Source organism: Caenorhabditis elegans, chromosome I (genome assembly GCF_000002985.6).
Source record: "Caenorhabditis elegans chromosome I".
Lineage (NCBI taxonomy): Eukaryota > Metazoa > Nematoda > Chromadorea > Rhabditida > Rhabditidae > Caenorhabditis > Caenorhabditis elegans.
The window spans coordinates 1,076,631-1,097,478 of record NC_003279.8 but is presented as its reverse complement, the minus strand read 5'-3'; the positions used below and the strand labels follow the sequence as shown (position 1 = coordinate 1,097,478).

Below are 20,848 nucleotides of genomic sequence, written 5' to 3'. Positions count from 1 at the left end.
AGAGAAAGCTAGGCCACCGGGTGCCTCCTCTTCCACCACAACTAGCTCCGTGGCCTAGGTTGCCGGAGCATTATTAATAGGATGACAATTTGTCCCAGAATGCTATTTTTACTATTTTTATTCCTAATCAAAAAAATTTTCCTGAACTATAATTATTTTCGGAATAGTTTTATCAGAAACTAGAAATAGAATACCCGAAATAGTATAAGAAAATCTTATCAGTAGATAGTGAAAAATGTCATAAATAGTGAAATCTGACACCGTAATTACAATTTTGGCCGAGAAAAACGTCCCTTGTTATGTCATGGCCTAGATATCTCTGCTGTGGTCTAGAAATTTCCACCATGGCCTAGAAAAGCATATTATGACCTAGCAATTCCCATTATAGCTTTAAAATTCTAATTGTGGCCTAGGAATTTCCATGACGACCGAGAATTTTTCATTCTTGCCTAAAAGCTCTCAGTATGGCCTAGAATTTCCTATTATGGCCTAGAAATTTCCATTATGGCCTAGAAATTGTTATTATAGCTTAAAAATTCTAATTAAGTTCTAGAAAATTTCATTATGGCCTAGAAATTTTATTCTGGTCTAGAAAATTTTATAACAGCCTATAAATGTTCATTATGGTCTAGAAATTTTTATCATGGCCTAGAAATTTTTTATCATGGCCTAAAAATTTTCATTATAGCTTAAAAATCCTAATTATGGCCTAGAAATGTTTAATTATGGTCTATAATTTCCCATTATGGCCCAGAAACCCCCTACACAGCCACCTGAAAGATGTCGTGGCACTCATAATAGTCCGTGGCCTAGAACCAACCGATAAGCTTAAAGGAATAAATTACCCATGGCCTAGGAAACTCCTCCACAGTGTGGAGTCCACACGGCCACATTATTTAGGTATGAGTGTGATGTCAGAGTGTCTCATTTCGGTTTGATCTACGTAGATCTACAAAAAATGCGGGAGAAGCGATGCAGAGTTCTCAACTAATTTTGCATGGTTAAGAACGTGCGGTTGTCACATTTTATTGGGCTAAAAATTCCCGCATTTTTTTGTAGATCAAACCGTAATCGGACAGCCTTGCACCACGTGGGGGGTTGTGTCAACCAGGATACCCCGCGGCCTAGAAAATTTTTCACGGCCTAGAAACCCCACTACCGCGGCCACCAGGTATCCCCCACTTCCATGTCACTGACCTTTATGTTCTAATTCAGTCGGGGGGTGAAAGCGCAAAAATGCGTGAAATTTTGCCTCCCCCACACACAAACACACACACAAACATACACCTTTTCATTTCCATTTTTCACTTTTTGGGAGTGGTTCCACTTTCTCGTCGTCTAATCCTCTCACTTTCCCGTGTTATCTCTGCGCGGGACCACACCCAATTGTCTGCGTCTCTTCGACTACAATGCTCTCTCTCTTTCTCGCTAGTTCTTACGAGGGAGAAAATGGCAACTTTAGTTACCATTTAGAAACATATTTTTAGGATTTTTTTTTAGGATTCCACCAAAAACCTGAAATTTTTTCTAGGCCAGCTTCCTAAAATTTTTATCTTTTGGCAATAATGTCACCTTTTTAAAACCCCTGGGGGCCAATGTTTCATATTTCTTTCTTATATTTTTTGCGCCGAATTTCACACTTTTGGTGTCCCCCCTTCCTTCCAAAATCCAAAAATTTTCAGCCAATGGGTAACTGCTCCCAAAAGCAGAGCGGCTCGGCCGTCGGCTCCACGGGCACCAGCTTCTTCTCCAATTTATTCCACAAAGCACACATCGACCCGCATGCGCTGGCGCAGACGTGTCCACCGCCGGTAAGTGATGGCCAAAGTATTTTTAAAAAATTAAAAAAGCGGGGATATGCCGCGAAATTCAAAAAAAAAAATTCTGAAAAAAATGGACACAATTTTCCAATTTCAAATGAAGATTTCAAATTTTGGCGCGAATTTTAAAATTTTTAATTGAGAAAATCGAAAAAAAAATTGTGGCAAAAAAAAGTGTTTTTTTTTCAAAAAGTTAAAATTTAGGCGGGAAATTTGAATAAAAATTTTCGCGCGAACACTTCGAATTTTACAAAAACACGGGGTTCTGGCCCTCCTCATTGAATTTTTCGCGCTCCATTGACAATCGCCTGCCGGACAACTCGTGGGAAAGTCGTGTACTCCACACGGACAAATACATTTAGTTTTACAACTAAAATCGAGCCGCGACGCGACACACAACGCGCCGTAAATCTACCCCAGATATGGTCGAGCCAAAATGGCCTAGTTCAGCAATAACTCTTCCATTTCCATTTATGAGGGAAACCAGAAATCCGTGCAAGTTTAGCTCGAAATTTTGAATTTTAAGTTAATTTTTTTGGAAAAATTCAATTAATTTTTATTTAATTTATAGAGAAATTTAAATTCATTACTTATTTCCAGATAATATTGGCGCGAAATTCAAATTTTCCCTTTTCAAATTTAATTTACAAGTTCATATAAGAAAAATAATTTTCTGAAAATATTGACACAAATTTCCAATGCATCCAAATTTTTCTACTTTTCTGGGAAATTTAAATTAAAATGTTTCCAAAATTTTCGCAGTTTTGGCGTCGAATTCAATTTTTTTTGAATTCATTACTTTTAAAAAATCGGAAATTTAATTGGCGGGAAATTCAACATTAAATTATAAAAAAACATTCCCCGGAAAAATTTTAATTCGATAAATTTTAATTAATCGCTCTTTTTTGCAAGGAACTCATTTTTTTTGGCGTAAACTTTTTCACAAAAAAAAATAGATGAAAATTTGAATTGTTTTAGTTCGGATTGAAATTAATTTTTTTAATTTTAAAAGCTTTTTTCTGACAAGGAGAACAATTTTTGCCTAAAAAAAATCCAAAATAACAAAAATTCAAAAAAATTCAAATTTTCAGCACGGCGGAGAAATGCCGCTTGGCGAGTGTGCAGTACTTCGAGACCGTCCCGCAATGCGATTTGACAGTCGTTTAGTGTGTAAGTACGAAGTATTGGCAGTCGTCGGAAAAGGAAGCTTCTCACAAGTTCTACGTGTCCAGCATCGTGTCACACGAAAGTATTTCGCTGTGAAGGTTGTTAATGGGGATTGTGGAGCCGTGAATAATGAGCTCAACATTTTGAGTCGACTTTCACATCCATTTGTCATTAGGCTTGAAGAGGTTTGTAGTTCGTGAAGTTGGTTTTTTTATTCAGTCACCCAGCGGTGGGCGGCAAACGATTTTTTCCGGCAAATTGGCAAATTGCCGGAATTGAAAAGTTCCGGCAAATCGGCTAATAGCAGGAATTGAAATTTCCGGCAAATCAGCACTTTGCCGGAATTGAAAATTTCCGGCAAAGCGGCAAACCGGCAAATTGCCGGAGTTGAAATTTCCGGCAAATCGGCAAATTGCCCGAATTGAAATTTCCGGCAAATCAGCAAGCAGGTAAGTTGCCGATTTGCCTAATGTGCCGTAAAAACGGCAAATCGGCAATTTGCCGGAATTGAAAATTTCCGGCAAATCGGCAAATTGCCGGTATTGGAAATTTCCGGCAAATCGGCAAATTGTCGGTGTTGAAATTTCCGGCAAATCGACCACTTGCCGTAATTGAAAATTTCAGGCAAATCGGCAAATAGCCAGAATTGAAAATTTCTGGAAAATCGGCAAAATGCCGGAATTTAAATTTCTGGCAAATCGGCAACTTGCCGGAACTGAAAATTTCCGGCAAATCGGCAAATTGCCGGTATTGGAAATTTCCGGCAAATCGGCAAATTGTCGGTGTTGAAATTTCCGGCAAATCGACAACTTGCCGTAATTGAAAATTTCCGGCAAGTCGGCAATTAGCCGGAATTGAAAACCTCCGGAAAATCGGCAAATCGGCAAATTGCCGGAATTGAAAATTTCCGGAAAGTCGGCAAATTGCCGGTATTGGAAATTTCCGGCAAATCGGCAACTTGCCGGAACTGAAAATTTCCGGCAATACGGCAAATTGCTGGAATTGAAAATTTCCGGCAAATCAGCAAGCCGGTAAGTTGCCGATTTGTCGAATTTGCCGGAAAAATGGCAAATCGGCAATTTGCCGAAAATGAAAGTTTTGGCAAATTTCCGAAATTGAAATTTCCGGCAAATGGTCAAATTGACAAATTGCCGGTATTAAAATTTCCGGCAAATCGGCAAACCGACTAGTTGCCGATTTTTCGAATTTGCCGGAAAAATGACATCACCGAAAATTTTTGGCTAATGGTGGTTTTTCACTTATGGAAATTTTAGAATTTCAATTTCAATGTTCCTACATCTATTTTAAAAAATTAGCAAATTCTATAAAAATATTAAAGGAAACGAAGAAAGAATTTCAAATAGAAACAGTTTTAAGTGTTTCCGTACTATGAAAAACCCCTCTGAATATTCCCGGCAAATAAATTGAAAATTTACGGCAAATTGGCAATTTGCCGCCGAATTTATCGACAAAAAATTTGCCAAACGGCAATTGCCGCCCACCCCTATAAAAATTGCCAAATTTGCAAATTTGGCCTTTTTTTGTTGCTTGAAAACGTAATAAATAAATATATACATAATACATATTCTAAATTTAAATTCTACATTAATTTGAAACAATGAAACCTATGAAAAACCTAAATTCTTACAGGTTTTCAAATCCTCCTCCAAATTATTCATTGTAATGCAAATGGCAAGTGGTGGTGAAATGTATGACCGTGTCGTCGCAAAAGGACGATATTCGGAGGAAGAAGCACGGAATGCACTGAAAATGTTGCTGACCGGTTTGACATATCTTCATTCGATTCGGGTTACACATAGAGGTACGGGATCATGGAAAAAAAAACCGATAGAATATTTTGGAAATTTGAAATTTTTGGTTTTGTGCGGGCACAAATACCTTTAAAATTTTGAATTTTGAATTTTGCGCCAAATATTTTTATAATCGAAAATCGATTTTTTTTTTGAAAACAAGTTGAAACTTTGTATGTTAATTTCGCGCAAGAAACTATTGGAAAGTTGAAATTTGAACTTCCCGCCAATTTTTGTTGTTGAAAAATTTTCTAGAAAAAGTTTATGAATTCAAATTTTTTAAAAACTAGTTGGTTGTAAAATTTTTAATTTAAATTTTCCGACAAAATTGTTAAGAAAAAAATTAATTTTAGAATTTTCCGAAATGAAAATGTATTTAGAAATTGAAATTCGAATTCAGCTATTAAATTTAAAAAAATTTCATTATGACATACAATTAATGGCTTAAAATGTTCCAATATTACCTAGAAATTTCCACAATGGCCTAGAAATTTCCACAATGGCCTAGAAATTTCCATAATGGCCTAGAAGTTTCCATAATGACCTAAAATGTTCCATAGTGGCCTAGAAATTTCCATAATGGCCTAGAAATTTCCATAATGGCCTAGAAATTTCCATAATGGCCTAAAATGTTCCAATATGGCCTAGAAATTTCCATAATGGCTTAGAAAGTTCCATAATTGCCTAGAAATTTTCATAATGGCCTAAAATGTTCCAATAGAACCTATAAATTTCCACATTGGTCTAGATATTTTCACAGTGGCCTAGAAATTTCCATAATGGCCTAGAATTGCCGAATACGGACTAGAGTTCCCATTATGGCCTAGAATTTATTTTTTGACAATGAAATTTTCATTAGGACCTAAAATTTTCCAATGTGGCCTAGAAATGTTTACTACGGCCTAGAAAATTCTACTGCAACCTAGAAAATCTTCAAATGACCTAGACATTTATATTATGGCCTAGAAACTTCCATAACTCTACCAGTGCACTTTCAGACCTGAAACCCGAAAACCTGCTCTACGCAGACTCACGGCCCGAAGCACGTCTCCTTATCACAGATTTCGGTCTAGCATATCAGGCCACCAAACCGAATGAGACAATGACAGAAACCTGCGGAACACCAGAGTATATTGCTCCAGAGCTTCTGTTAAGAGTACCCTATACTCAGAAGGTACGGAATTTTTGGAGATTCCAAAAAAAAAAATTGATTCAAAAGTTTTCAGGTGGATATGTGGGCGGTGGGTGTAATTGCCTATATCCTAATGTCCGGAATTATGCCGTTCGATGATGATTGTCGAAGTCGCCTCTACACACATATTATTACGGCGAACTATGTATATTATCCACAGGTAAGGTACGGGTTACTGTAGGAGTACTGTAGGGGTACTGTAGGGGTACTGTAGAATACTGTAGAAGTGATATAGAAATGCTGTAGGGGTACTATAGGGGGTAATGTAGAGGTACTGTAACAGGGTACTGTATGAGGTACTACAAGGGTACTGTAGGTGTACTGTAGGGGTACTGTAGGGGTACTGTAGGGGTACTGTAGGAGGTAATTTAAAGGTTCTGTAACAGGGTACTGAAAGGGTTACTGTATGATGAGACCCTGCGAAGAATCGGGGGGATTGCCGGCGGCGGGAGATGCCAATCGGGGAATAGACTACGCTCATAAAACCGTGCGGTAATTCAAATTTTGCAACCTCCGCACGGTTTCGAAAAATTAAAAATTAGAGATTTTAGGGATTGAGAGACTTAGAGAAAAATTAACTGTGCGGAGGTTGCAAAATTTGAATTTCCGCTTGTTTCTATGGGCGTGGCCAATTCCCCCGATTGGGATCCCTCCGATCCGGTTCCCCCGCCGCCGACAATCCCCGATTTGCCGGGTCTCCTGTAGGGGGTGAAAAGGTACTGTATGGGGTACTGTATGGGGTACTGCAAGAGTACTTTAGGGTAATGTAGAGGTACTGTAAAAGGTACTACAAGGGTACTGTAGGGGTACTGTAGGATTACTGTAGGGGCAAATTTAGAACTACTGTACATTTCCCATTTTTGCAGTTCTGGTCGGGATCCGAGTTGGCCAAACAGTTCGTCGACTCCCTCCTCGAAACCAATTCAGTGGAGCGCCTCAGCTCATCGGCGGCCATGAAACACGAGTGGCTCACCGGAGAGCGGCCCTCGACGACGCAGAGCAGGCCGCCGACCAGGCCTACGTCAGAGTATAATAGCATGCAAAGGGTAAGTTTTGGCAATGCACGTGGTGTCAGAGTGTATCATTTCGGCTTGATCTACAAAAAATGCGGGAAAAGAGACGCAGAGTTCTCAACTGATTTTGTAAGGTTAAGAACGTGCTGACGTCACATATTTTTTGGCGAAAAGTTCCCGCTTTTTTTGTAGATCAAACTGTGATGGGACAACCTGGCACAACGTGGCAATGGAAACTTTTTGAAAAATAAAAAAAAATCAAAATTTATCCAGACCAAATCTACTCGTTCAATACGATCGGTCACACGATCCGATCACGGACATCGCGTGGATCCACGTGAAGTTGACGAGCTGGCAAATGACTTGAAACGGGTCGCGCAGACGACTAAAAATTACGGTGTTTTTTGAATTCCTGTCAATTATCTTATTTTCTGGTGTAAATACACAGCAAACGCGCTCCAGTGCGAAATTCGAATTGGAGCGCGTTTGCACACACACACACACACACACACATCAAAGAGCTTCATGACCTCCTTTTTTCGCGAAAATTGTACTTATTTTCGGCATTCTCAGGCTTTTTTTCCCCCAGCATTTTTCTCTTCCTCCACACAAGAGAATGTTTTGCAGTCACGTGTATTTCAAGTTTCCCGCTCAATTCTCCTCGTTCTCAGTGGAGCGAGGTTGCATTTTTCTTGTTTTTTTTTCAGTTGTATTGTTATACGAACCAGTTGTCTAGTCATTTTTATATGATTTTTATTGCTCAAAATTGTAACTTTTATGGTTATTTAATGTGAATTCTCGCGTATCGATTTGCCCAATGAAATCTACGTGGATTTTCGCCGTTCGAGTTGCTTTTCGCCAGACGGGTGAAGCGTTGGTGTTCGTCTTGGAGCTGAAAATTTGAAAATTTGGGGTTTACATTATTCACGTGGAGTTCACGACTTGTTTATCAATGGAGCGCGTTTGTTGACTTTTCGCAACGGAAATTTTTTTATAGTTTCAACATAAATCGATATTTTGAACACAAACTTTGTTTTCTTGTCGAAGTTGTCCACGCAGACTACACAACTTGTACGCCGATAGAGCGCATTTGCCCTTTCACAAGTGGTGTCAGAGTGTCCCATTTCGGTTTGATCTACGTATATCTACAAAAACGCGGGAGTAGAGATGCAAAATTCACAACTGTTTTTGCAGAAAATTTCCGCATTTTTCGTAGATCAAACCGTAGTGAGACAGCCTGGCACCACGTGTATTTTCTCACCAGAGCGCATCTACTCACCGCCAAAAAAGCCATGCAAAATTCACTTTCATGCCATAAATCCGAAAAGTCCTCCTCCAAAACATCCTTCATATTTGACAAGGTCTTCTCAAACCCGTAAAGTTTTTCTGTAAAAAACAATTGATGGCCTAGGAAAATTCTAGGTTGCCCACTCACTAAATTCTTCAAAATAATACGGAAAAACGACGTTATTGAACAATGCGCGAATCACGACAAAGATGACAATAGTTATCAATACGGCAATCCAATGATCGATTAGAAATTGGGCAAACTGGTAGATCCTGTGAAAAAATAGAAATGGGTCTTGCAACGATTTTTGATTTTGGATTTTTGAGATAAAAATCGATAATTAAATGCGAAAATCGTTAATTCATAAATTTGCTGAAAAATCGATAATTGAGCTAAAATGCGCGTGGGAAAGCCGTGTACTCCACACGGACAAATACATTTAGTTTTAAAACTAAAATCGAGCCGCGACGCGACACGCAACGCGACGTAAATCTGCTCCAGATATGGCCGAGCCAAAATGGCCTAGTTCGGCAAAAACTCTTCCATGAGGGAAGCCAGAAATCTGTGAAAAATCTAAGAAATACACACCATGAAGTCTCGAGATCTCGTTTATAAGCACCAATATCCACGTTCAGCATTATTGATTGATAAAATTAATTTATAAATTCGAAAATAAAATTTAAATTTTTCTTTAGAAATTATCGATTTATCGACTTCCACGTAATTCCACACCACGCTAAAATTCCATATCAATCTCGCGTTGTTTGGCTTCTCGTTGGGTGTCCGCCGCGTGGGAGTAGTATCTGCAAAAAAAAATTTGAGAATAAAAAATGTAAAATTGTTTTTCCTATTTTCTATTGCCGAAATTTGAGATTTCCGGCAAATCGGCAAATTGCCGGAATTGAAATTTGCGGCAAATCGGCAAACTGCCGCAATTGAAATTTCGGGTAAATCGGCAAATTTCCGGCAAATCGGCATATTGCCGGAATTTAAATTTCCGGCAAGGCGGCCAATCGGAAAATTGGCAAATTGCCGCAATTGAAATTTGCGGCAAATCGGCAATTGTCGACTATTTTCGACAACTTCTCGCTTTGCACTTTTTTGTACATTTCAGATTTTTTTTCAATTTCAATCGGCAAAAACATTTCCGGCAAATCGGTAAATTGCCAGAATTGAAATTTCCGGCAAATCGGCAAATTGCCGGAATTGAAATTTCCCGCAAATCGGCAAATTTCTTTAATTGAAATTTCCGGCAAATCGGTAAATTGCCGGAATTTAAATTTCCGGCAACTCGGCAAACTGCCCCAATTGAAATTTCCGGTAAATCGGTAAAATGCCGAAATTTAAATTTCCGGCAAGGTGGCAAATCGGAAAATTGGCAAATTGCCGGAATTCAAATATCCGGCAAATCGGCAAGTTGCTGGAATTGAAATTTCCGGCAAGGCGGCAAATTTCCGGCAAATCGGCAATTGTCTTATATTTTCGACAACTTCTCGTTTTGCACTTTTTTTTGTACATTTCAGGTTTTTTTTCAATTTCAATCGGCAAAAACATTTCCGGCAAATCTGATATCCGGCAAACGGCAAATCGGCAATTTGCCGAAAATAAAAAATTCAAGCAACTCGGCAAACCGGCAAATTTTATAGAGCACATTTGACCCACCTATTGAGAATAAACAATTGCGAGATAAAAATCTTGATGTAAATTCCGGCGAATGCGATCAAAATTGCTTTTCGATCTGAAAAAAATCCAATTTTGCTCAGCCAATAAATGGACGGAGCTAAAAACAAGGCGCTACTCACGAGAAATCCACTCATACGGGTCTTCTGTCACATTTTCCTGCTCGGATTTCGATTTTGGCGTATCTTCGGTCGGATTTCCGTGGTAATCGGACAACCAGGCAATCACTACAATTATTGCGCAAATGAATCGGGCAACCTGGAAGAATGTTCAGATTTGGCCCGTAATTGGGTGAAAAATTTTTTTTTAATTCAAAATTTTACAGAGTTTTACAGGGTTCACGGACTCCTGGCTTTGAAATGGAAGAGTTATTGCTGAACTAGGCCATTTTGGCTCGGCCATATCTGGGGTAGATTTACGGCGCGTTGCGTGTCGCGTCGCGGCTCGATTTTAGTAGTAAAACTAAATGTATTTGTCCGTGTGGAGTACACGGGCGATTGTCGATGGAGCGCGAAAAATTCAATGAGGAAGGCCAGAACCCCGTGAAAGCGCTCTATTGAGAATTTTTCAAAATTTTAATTTTGTCGAAAAATGCCTTCGGGCTAACAATGTTCAAAAATTTCAAAGAACCCTTTTCGAATTATTTAAATACTCAAGATTTCAGAAAAAAAAACGCCCAAGAAGGGGGCGGAGCAAAATTCCGTGCACGTCACTAAATTCGTGTTTCGGAGCCAAGATTTGGGCGGTTCTAATTTTTTTCTGTTTTTTTGAGTAGAAGCTAACCCAAGCATAATGAGGTCCAATTTTCAGAAAATTAGCCATCAAAGGGGCTGAGCAACCTGGCTTAAACTACGATTTTTGGATGGATTGAGCTCCGCCGAAAAGCTTCGCAAACATGCTTTAATGAGATTTTCGAAATTTTTCTCAAAATTTTTTCTCTACTGATTTCTTCAGACTCCCAGCATTAGTAGCCCGGGTGTGAAAGAAATTTGAAAATTTTTTCACGAAACAAACTCAGAAAACGTCGTTTGTTAAAAAATCTATCTCACGGATATCTGGCTGCCCTCATGAATTGAAATGGAAGAGTTTGCCGAACTAGGCCATTTTGGCTCGGCCATATCTGGGGTTGATTTACGGCGCGTAGCGTGTCGCGTCGCGGCTCGATTTTAGTTGTAAAACTAAATGTATTTGTCCGTGTGGAGTACACGAATTTCCCACGCGTTGTCCGGCAGGCGATTGCCAATGGAGCGCGAAAAATCAATGAGGAAGGCCAGAATACCGTGAAAAATCAGGAAATTCTTACAGTGAAAACGACGGAAACCAAAATCGCGCGGATATCCTTTGTGTGAACCGCCACCAGAAGTGAGATGAAAAATCCGGAGAAAAGTATGAAAAACGAGCAGAAGCCGACAATATAATGCGGGGAAAATGATTTTCCAGTGTAGAAATAGTAGATTAATGAAACAAGAAGGGCGGCGCACAGGACAACGTCCACCAGAACTGACAGCGCCAGCGAGACCTGGAAAAAATTGATATACATTTTTTTCGACAAATTTCTTCTCTTTTCAATATTATATATTTGCTTGATTTTTATTGAAGTTTTGAATTTCTAAATGTTGTTGAAAAAACCACGTTAAGTCAGAATGTCTTTTTTCGGTGTGATCTTCAAAAAATGCGGGAGTTGAGATGCAGACATTTCAACTGATTTCGCATGGTTGAGACAGAACGTCATCACATTTTTTCTGGAAAAATATTCCCGCATTTTTTGTAGATCATACTGTAATGAGACAGCCTGACACCACGTGAAAAACTAGACCATTCAGATGTCGCCATGGCTACTGATGATTTCACGGACTGGGCGACGCCTCGGTGGCCTAGGTTTTTAAATTTTTAAATTTTTTTGTTGGGTATTCAAACAAAATTAAATTATTGAAAGAAATTGTTCCTTAATTAAAAAAAAACTAAAATGTAAGATGATGAGTTCAAATATTTTTTTTGCCCAAAAAAAGCACAGTCATTGCTGAAAATGGATGAAAAACAATTTGGAAAAAATAAAAAATAGTCTAAATTTGTTGAAAAGGGGTAATTCATGTATGCTGAATTCAGAAAATCTAGGTTTCACCCACCAAAAATTAGTAAAAAGTGGCAAAAATGGGCAATTTTTGTAAAAATTCACAATTTTGAAACTTCTCTAATATGGGCAATTTTGTAGTTAGAGGACTTAAAATTTACTCAAAAACATTTAACAATTGCTCTTTTTCAAATTCTAGCGGTTTCGAACACTTTCAGAAAAAAAATTTTTTGCCCTAAAAAGGACAGTCATTCGATGGCTGAAAAAAAATCGGAAAAATAAAAAAAATAGTCAAAATTTGTTGGAAACGGGTAATTCATATATGCTGAATTCAAAAAATCTAGGTTTAACCCATCAAAAACTATTAAAAAGTGGCAAAAATGGGCAATTTTTGTAAAAATTCACAATTTTTAAAATCCTCTAAAATGGTTAATTTTGTAGTAAGAGGACTCAAAATTCACCCAAAAACATTAAAAATTGCCTTTATTTAGAATATAGTAGTTTCAAATTAATTTTTTCGGCAAATGGCCAGAATTGAAATTTCCGGCAAATAGGCAAATTGCCGGAATTGAAATTTCCGGCAAATCGGCAAGTTGCCGAAAAAAAGCAGTTTCAAATTAAATTATTTTGTCCAAAAAAAGGACAGCTTTTTTTTGTTGATTTTTGAATAATTTTTAAAAAAACCTAAAAACGTAAAATTTAGATTCTTTATAATTTTTAGAAAATCTTCCAAATTTCAACAAAAAATTATTTTTGATCACCTACTTTAATCGCTTGTTTTGACCGTTTCGAATTACAGCACAACATGATAATAATAATAGAACAGAACGGTTTCCTGCCGCCGCAAAAGTGGCAAAAATAAAAAAAAAACCAAAAAAACAAGCGATGGGAACAAAATGAATCAGAAGGAGGAGGCCACCCAACTGCTGATTTTTTCAAGTTTTTTTGCGCCCAGTGTCAACAAAGTAGTGAAAACAAGAACTGGTTGGATTGTAGGTATCGGATTTGTTATTAAGTTCTGGGGACAAAATGTTACGGGGAGTGGTGGGATTTTTGAACTCGAAATTACCGAAAACCCAGGCTTTTTCGAAAAAATGATTTTTGAGAGTTCTTAAAATTTTCAGTGTTAGGGCACATTATTTAAAATTAAGATTCTTCAAATTTTAGAAGAAAATGACTATACAAAAGTTGGCCATATTGAGTTTGACACAATGGAAAACGTTTTCAAATAAAAAAAACTTGAAATTGTAAAACCTAGGACATTAAGGTACCATATTTTGTAAAATTGAAACTTTGGAATTTTTTTTCAGTTTTTGTTTTAAAGTTTGTTGTTTTAAAGTTTAGAAAAAATGATTTCACTTAAATTCTATTAAATTCTAAGACTTCCAAAAATTATTTTTAAAAACTGAAAAAACTAGGCCACCGAGCCTAGGCCACCAATAGAACTCGGCTAAAAATTTAATTTTTATCAAAAAATCAAATTTTTTAATTTGAAGAACTTATACTCAAGCTTGTAAAATCAAAAAAAATCCTTCAAAATTCCAGTTTTGAGAGATTTTAAATTTTCATAAAACTATATTTAACTATATTTAAAAAATGCAGTTTTCTTTTGAATTTTATAATAAGTTACCTACAATTTTAAAAAGTTTAATCAGTTCAAATACTTAACAAATACTCCGAGGAATTAGAAGAATTAAAATAATTTTGAAATCGATTTTTGAGAGTATTTTAATTTTCAGCGAAAATTTAACCATACTTGAAATTTCAATGTTTGGTGTTTTTAATTCATATTGGAAATGGTAAACCAAAAAAATCCAGGAAAAACTGAAAAATTCCATTCCGGCAAACTGCTAAATTTGCCGAAAATTTTCAATTCCGGCAAAATACCGATTTGCCGGATATTTTCAATTCCGGCAAAATGCCGATTTGCCGGAAATTTTCAAATCCGACAAATTGCCGATTTGCCGAAAATTTTCAATTCCGGCCAAATACCGATTTGCCGGATATTTTCCATTCCGGCAAACTGCTAAATTTGCCGAAAATTTTCAATTCCGGCAAAATACCGATTTGCCGGATATTTTCAATTCCGGCAAAATGCCGATTTGCCGGAAATTTTCGATTCCGACAAATTGCCGATTTGCCGAAAATTTTCAATTCCGGCAAAATACCGATTTGCCGGATATTTTCAATTCCGGCAAAATGCCGATTTGCCGGAAATTTTCAATTCCGTCAATATGCCAAATTTGCCGGAAATTTTCCTATTTTGAAATTTTTTGCAAAATTGAAAAAAAACCTCTACAAATTCAGAAAAAATTGTTCCAAAATGACTTAATTTGTGAATTTTTTTTTATTGAAAAATGTAAAATTGTAAAAATCGAAAGGATATTTAGATAACAATTTTGTAGGATTAAAAAAATGTTTTGTCAAAATTCTACGCGCTCTAATTTAATATTTAAAGGGCCTTCATATTTTTTGCAAAACTTTGTTGAAAAATCATCTTTAAAAAATGTTATACAACTTATTAAAGTTGATATATTGAGATTTTTCATTGCAAAAAAACCGTCTTCAAGGTGTAGTAGAGTCAAAAAAACCTTTTTTTGCTTTAAATGACAAAAAATAGACACAAATGACCAAATATTACTGTAAAAAACTCTATAAAATTTTCGAAATTTTTTAGCATTTTTTTTTTAATTTTTAAAAAATCACAGAAACGGCCGAATTAAAATTGAATTCCCGCGCAAAAGAGTGACGTTTATTTTGATATTTTTGCGTTTTCTGGATGATACGTTTTTGGGTGTTTTCCCGTGACAGCGGAGCGAGAGAGACAGTAGCAAATTGAAGGCGCATGCATTTTCCGTCGGCGCGGGTCCCGCCACGACAAGCGCCCTGCGGGCGCCGCAACGATCTTTTCTCCTCATTCTACGTGTGAGTACCGTAGAGGTCGTGATTTTATGTATTTTTTTGCGTTTTTTGCGAATTTTTTGCGAATTTTAACTGTTTTTCAATTAATTAGGGGTTTTATAGTGTGTTAGGTGTATATTTTTAGTCATTTAAGCAATTTTTGGCGTCTATGAGTGGAAAACAGGAAGCGGAGTGTGAGTGAAAGGAATTTTCGTAATAATTTCGCGTTTTAATTCATTTAATATTATAATTTTCTCCTTTCTCTCCGATCGTTCGCTGTTATTGGCCTAAAATGTTCATTGCGCCTAGAAGTCAGGCTTGTATTCGAAAATTTGTTTCTGTTTTTCCGTTTTTCGTTCGATTCTTGTTAATCTCTTATCATAGCCACAACCTGTTAAGAATTTCCGTTCTTTCTCAAACACTCTTTAAGCCTAGATTTATTCGCGCCTTTAAAATATTATATCCCTTCGTAAACCGTTCTGTTTTGGCCGATTTTTCCGTGTTACCGATCTCGCATGTCGTCGTTATTTCACTTTTTACATAATAATCATCCGTTTTATCGTACTCGAGTTATGTAGAGCATAAGAAATGCAGAAAGGGTCCATGATGTGGACAGGTGATCTCAATCCTCAGGGATTTTCATTCAGTCATGTAAACTGCACCTCGCCTCGCGAAATATAATTTTACTTAATTATAGAATTCGTTTGCGGTTTTCTGAAGGTAATAAAGAGACACCGAGGCCGCTTTCGGCTTATTAGTCTGTTTTAGGAGGTCGACAAGGGCCAATAAATTAGAGAGTAAATTTAGCTTTTACAGGTTATCAGACGGGAAAGGTAAGATGCGCGCGATGTCTCATAAGTTTCAGTAGATAATAGTTTTTGAACCAGATAGGTTTTTGCGATAAAGAGTTTAGTCCGACAGTTTCTGTCGAGGAAAGTGCGATGATCGACGGCCTCATTCGATGAAAGTGTGAGTTTTCGACGGCTTCTACCGAGGAAAGTGTAAGTTCTGACAGCTTCTGTCGAAGAAAATGTAAGTTCCGACAGCTTCTGTCGAAGAAAGTGTGAGTTTTCCGATCACTTCGGTCGAGGAAAGTTTGACAGCTGCTGTCGACGAAAGTGTGAGTTTTTCGACAGCTTCTGTCGAAGAAAGTGTGAGTTTCCGACAGCTTCTGTCGAAGAAAGTGGGAGTTCCGACAGCTTCTGTCGAAGAAAGTGTGAGTTTCCGACAGCATCTGTCGAGGAAAGTTCGAGTTTTCCGACAGCTTCTGTCGAGGAAAGTGTGAGTTTTTCGACAGCTTCTGTCGAAGAAAGTGTGAGTTTCCGACAGCTTCTGTCGAAGAAAGTGGGAGTTCCGACAGCTTCTGTCGAAGAAAGTGTGAGTTTCCGACAGCATCTGTCGAGGAAAGTTCGAGTTTTCCGACAGCTTCTGTCGAGGAAAGTGTGAGTGTTCCGACAGCTTATGTCGAGGAAAGTTTGAGTTTTCGACAGCTTCTGCCGAGGAAAGTGTGAGTGTTCCGGCAGCTTATGTCGAGGAAAGTAACAGGTCCGACAGCTTGTGTCAAGAAAAGTGCGATGACCGGCAGCTCCGGTCGCGGGTATTGAGATGTCCGGCAGCATCGATCGCGGGTATTGAGATGTCCGGCAGCATCGATCGAGGAAAGGACAAGATCTTGCAGTTTCTCTGAGAATGTACGAGATTCACGGCAGCTCCTGCTGAAAGAAATTTTGGATTTCCGGCGCTGGGTGGAGCATAGAGCGGTTTTTTCTTTCCAGTCAAGGAAAGGGATAGTTCTGAATTTCGAGGTATCGTTTTCGTTTCTAATTTAGGCCATAACCGTTTCTAAGACACTAGCTGAGTAGAGATTTCCACGGTGGTGACAGATCCCGGAATGGAGAGCTGTAGAAACGTATAAGAAGTTGACACTTATAGTGTTTCTTTACGAAGCGAATACAGACTAGGAACAGTAAGGTTAACAGGGAATTTGTCTTTTTCGCGCGATATCCAGCTCCACCAAGTTTTTTGCATCGTTTTTCCCTCAGCGTGTCAAACGGGTCATATTGGCGTTTCAGTTCAAGGGTATCTTACCTGAGAAAAATTAATCGTTTGACAGAGTCAATGTAAGGTTCCGTTCCTAGAATATGGCAATAATATGTTGCTTTTTTGATAATTTTCAGTTGCCGGAGTGTGCGGGGTTCAAGACACGTCTTCATGACATTATGTATACTTTGAGAGCGACGACGGCGAGAGTCGGAGGAACAGGGTTCGAAACTTCAGAACGAATAGTAGAATTCTCTCAAATAGGAGATTAAATGCTCCTCTTTTCCACGTTTTCATAAACTATTAGAATCATCGCTTTGGGCGAAGTGGAAAATCAGACGAGCATAACGTATTTATCAAAGTGGCCATCGTGGAAGTGAGGGCCGTATACTGTTAGACGATATTTTTCGGAACAACAGAGAAGAGCGAAAGGTAGACCTAATTTCAGGTTATAGTCTTGCATCTAAAGCTATAAGCCTCGACTTCGAATCATACTTTTCGAGAATGGTCGGCACAAGCTTCACCAATACTTCAAAATTTTGTCGGTAATGGGCGTTTTTGCGTTATATGTGCACACAAACACTATCTTCATACCTTTAGTAGCAATCATTTGGCAACTTTTAGCCCCAAGGCTTTTCTTGTTCTACCCTGTACTACACGCAAAGCCCATAAATCTGTAACTCAATCTACTCTTGTCTCGTTTTATCATTTCTCTCGAGCGAAGCTGGAAACTAGGGAAAACTTTTTCTCGGGGGAGCGCAGCGACCCGAGAATTGGGTGTTTTCCCGTGACAGCGGAGCGAGAGAGACAGTAGCAAATTGAAGGCGCATGCATTTTCCGTCGGCGCGGGTCCCGCCACGACAAGCGCCCTGCGGGCGCCGCAACGATCTTTTCTCCTCATTCTACGTGTGAGTTCCCGCCCACCCACCCCTCTACTGATATTTGCCTACATTCACTATTCTAGCGGCGGTTCTAACACCGAGCTATCGTCGGTAGGTTTATAAATACGAGAAAGTGTCTAAGCAGGTAATTTATTTTAAAATTCCGCAGGTCCACCAGAGCGGACGGACAGGATTGCTCCAAACAATTACAGGAGTAATTTGTCAGTCTTTTTTGGTGGTAGCAGGAAATGTGTTTGAAACAATTTTAGAATCGCCAGAAATTAATATCTAAAGTTGATCTTGATGATTTGCAGACAGCGAGAAGTTTACAGAAGTTGAAGTTCGCATTCGGAACCGCCTCGAAGCCGAAAAAGAACGGCATGAAGAAGCTGGCTCGACACCGAGAACAACTGAAGGCAAGGTATCACATCGGATCTGGACAAGAAAGGGGACATCAGGCAGTTGAGAAGACAGCCTATCGGCGTGAGAATGTTCAATATTTTCATATTACGTCGTAGCAGACGTCAGTTAGCTCTCTGTAGGGTCGTTAGAAAAAGATAAAAGGGCCAAAACTCCAAAATGAGCCTCTTTTCTTTGCCTAAACTGCCCAAATCAAGGCCCCGAGACATTAAAATTCTAATATAATATGTTTGCAGAACGGGTTCAACATTTTCAAAAATCCAGAAGTCCAAGGTGAGACGCTGTAGAGAAAGGCGTCTCTTGGATGGCATCAAGGTCTTACAGAAATCGCAGATCGTTGATAGTTGGACGGAAACGATTTCAGAGGGACAGATGGAAACGGAGAAGATCGAGACACAAATCAGGATCAACTCACGTTTGTTTACCATTTTCGTTCGCCTTAACTAATCATAAGTACTGTTGGTTCGTCGTTTTCCGTTTTTCAGCACGTACTTCAGCACAATTCAGTCAAGCAACAACATCAGCAGCTTCTACACGGCCAACGTCATGGTTCCTGCGGAAATGGTTCATCAGTTTCGCGAGGAGCTCAAGATGCGGAAACCGGAGATCCAGGCTATTTCCAAGAGATCGGCTCTTAACACAAAGGATATTAATCTGCTGACGGACGCCTTGGAGGACAAGGATTTTGGAAAAGTCATCAAGACGTCGTGGAAATTCTGTCGAAAAGGAATATGGAGCCCACTCTTATCGACAAAAAAATGGGGAAAGTGAAGGCGATTGAGGCAATGACGGGAGAAACATGAGGAATTGCCAGGATTATCGATTCACGTTGGTTTACCATTTTTGCCACGTTGACCTATAATAGATACTTTCGGTCCGTCCTTTTCCGTTTTGCAGCACATACTTCAGTTCCATCGGTCCCATCGACAACACCAGCAGCTTCTGCACAGGCAACGGCATGCCAACAACATCGAACGATCGGGCCCTTCGCAACGACAGCAGCTCACTAATTTCCCCCAATTTTCACTGTTCGTGGCCCTCGTATCGTTCAAGTTGGGCGCCTGGCGCCCAACTGCCCCTAATTTCCTTCTTTTGTCACGACCTGTACTACACGCAAAGCCACCCTGTACTACACGCAAAGCCCATAAATCTGTAACTCAATCTACTCTTGTCTCGTTTTCTCATTTCTCTCGAGCGAAGCTGGAAACTAGGGAAAACTTTTTCTCGGGGGAGCGCAGCGACCGGAGAATTTTATTTTTTCTATATTTGATTCCGGAAATTTCAAAATTGGCCTAAAAATCGGAAATTTAATGGTTTTTTATAAACTTTTTTTTTCGGAAAAGTGTTTAAAAATTTTACAAGCAGAGTTTTAAACCAAACACAGAAATAAAAAAAAACCGAAGAATTTAGCCAGAAAATGCAAAAATGTAAAAAACGACGTTGCTCGGTAGTTCAAATTTAATTGGGCTTTTTCTTTGATTTTTGAAAAATTGAAAAATCATATAAAAAATTTAGAAATTAAAAAAAAAATTTTTACAGTTATATTCGGTCACTGGGGTCTATTTTCTGTCATTTAAGGCAAAAAAATGAATTTTTGAACAAGAGTTGAATGCTTCCAAAATACTAAAATTAGCAGTTGAATAAATGCTCACCTTATGATTCAAATAGCACATTTCAAAAAGATATTCCACAAATTTTGATTCAATTAAATGTAGATGTTTGTGTGTTTGACACTTCGTCCTTCATCTCTGATCATCTGAAGACGTCTTTTTTCTCTGTAACCCTCTACGATTCATGTACTATCTCGTCTAAGTGTATATGCCTCCGAGAACATTATAGGGGGGAGACGTAAACAATATATTTAAACGAAGTAAAACTAAAAGGGGTTATTTCATAGAACAGGTTTAATTTTTTTTGGAAATTGTTTTGAAAATTTTTATTCGTGCAGCCAAGAATTGGGCGGGGCTTTATCCCTTTTTTTCGTTTTTTTAAATTTTTTCTTCGTCCCAAAAAGTAATTTTTGAAATATTAATAATTAAATTTTACACCAAAATTTTCAAAAAACTATAATTCAAACTTAAATTACGAACAAAAATTTTTGAAATTTTTTTTTTGAATTTGAAATTTTTTTTTTTTTTTTTCGCGCTAAAAAGTGTTTTAAAATGACAAGCGGATTTTAGCGATATTTTTTGGCAACTATACATTTTTAAATGATTTAAATACCATGTGTGTTTTCTTGCAAAAATTTCAAATTTATTAGAAAACCCGATATTTGCGCTTAGCGCTACATTTTCTTTAAATTTATATTTTTATTTCTCGCCAAAAATTTGAAAAAACAATTTTCGTTGAAAAAATTAAAATTTGAATTTCACGCCAAGAGTATTTTTTTAGAAATTAATTTTTGAATTTTACACGGGGTTCTGGCCTTCCTCATTGAATTTTTCGCGCTCCATTGACAATCGTCTGCCGGACAACGCGTAGGAAAGTCGTGTACTCCATACGGACAAATACATTTAGTTTTAAAACTAAAATCGAGCCGCGACGCGACACGCAACGCGCCGTAA

At 38.1% G+C, this 20,848-nt stretch overlaps 3 protein-coding genes and 1 non-coding gene across 6 annotated transcripts; 2 read left to right on the top strand and 2 right to left on the bottom strand.

Moving 5' to 3' along the window:
* Window positions 1–1,682: 1,682 nt before the first annotated feature.
* On the top strand, window positions 1,683–7,831 carry R06A10.4 (Protein kinase domain-containing protein). Its single transcript, NM_001392797.1, has 7 exons — window positions 1,683–1,811; window positions 2,912–3,172; window positions 4,638–4,809; window positions 5,797–5,972; window positions 6,025–6,150; window positions 6,857–7,036; window positions 7,277–7,831. Exons 1-7 carry the CDS (start codon window positions 1,686–1,688, stop codon window positions 7,409–7,411), a joined length of 1,176 nt encoding a protein of 391 aa, NP_001380035.1. The 5' UTR covers window positions 1,683–1,685; the 3' UTR covers window positions 7,412–7,831.
* Window positions 4,322–4,342, top strand: 21ur-15525. Its single transcript, NR_049940.1, has one exon.
* Window positions 7,737–8,965, bottom strand: R06A10.5 (the record flags this gene model as incomplete). 2 transcript variants are annotated; one of them, NM_001262029.2, is made up of 4 exons in its annotated part: window positions 7,737–7,895; window positions 8,283–8,389; window positions 8,439–8,563; window positions 8,880–8,965. In NM_001262029.2, the coding sequence occupies 4 exons, from the start codon at window positions 8,927–8,929 to the stop codon at window positions 7,785–7,787; spliced, it is 393 nt and encodes a 130-aa protein (NP_001248958.1). The 2 variants fall into 2 exon arrangements, with proteins under 2 accessions (NP_001248958.1, NP_001248959.1); NM_001262030.1 differs by lacking the exons at window positions 8,439–8,563; window positions 8,880–8,965 and having other exon boundaries at window positions 7,785–7,895; window positions 8,283–8,354.
* R06A10.1 (uncharacterized protein) lies at window positions 8,890–20,054 on the bottom strand. Of its 2 annotated transcripts, none has more exons than NM_001356798.4 (5): window positions 19,937–20,054; window positions 11,275–11,490; window positions 10,094–10,229; window positions 9,954–10,029; window positions 8,890–9,094 (listed from the first exon to the last, which is right to left on the bottom strand). In NM_001356798.4, the coding sequence occupies exons 1-5, from the start codon at window positions 19,955–19,957 to the stop codon at window positions 9,028–9,030; spliced, it is 516 nt and encodes a 171-aa protein (NP_001343729.1). In that variant the 5' UTR covers window positions 19,958–20,054; the 3' UTR covers window positions 8,890–9,027. The 2 variants fall into 2 exon arrangements, with proteins under 2 accessions (NP_001343729.1, NP_490819.3); NM_058418.6 differs by lacking the exon at window positions 19,937–20,054 and adding an exon at window positions 12,808–12,948 and having other exon boundaries at window positions 8,893–9,094.
* Window positions 20,055–20,848: the final 794 nt, after the last annotated feature.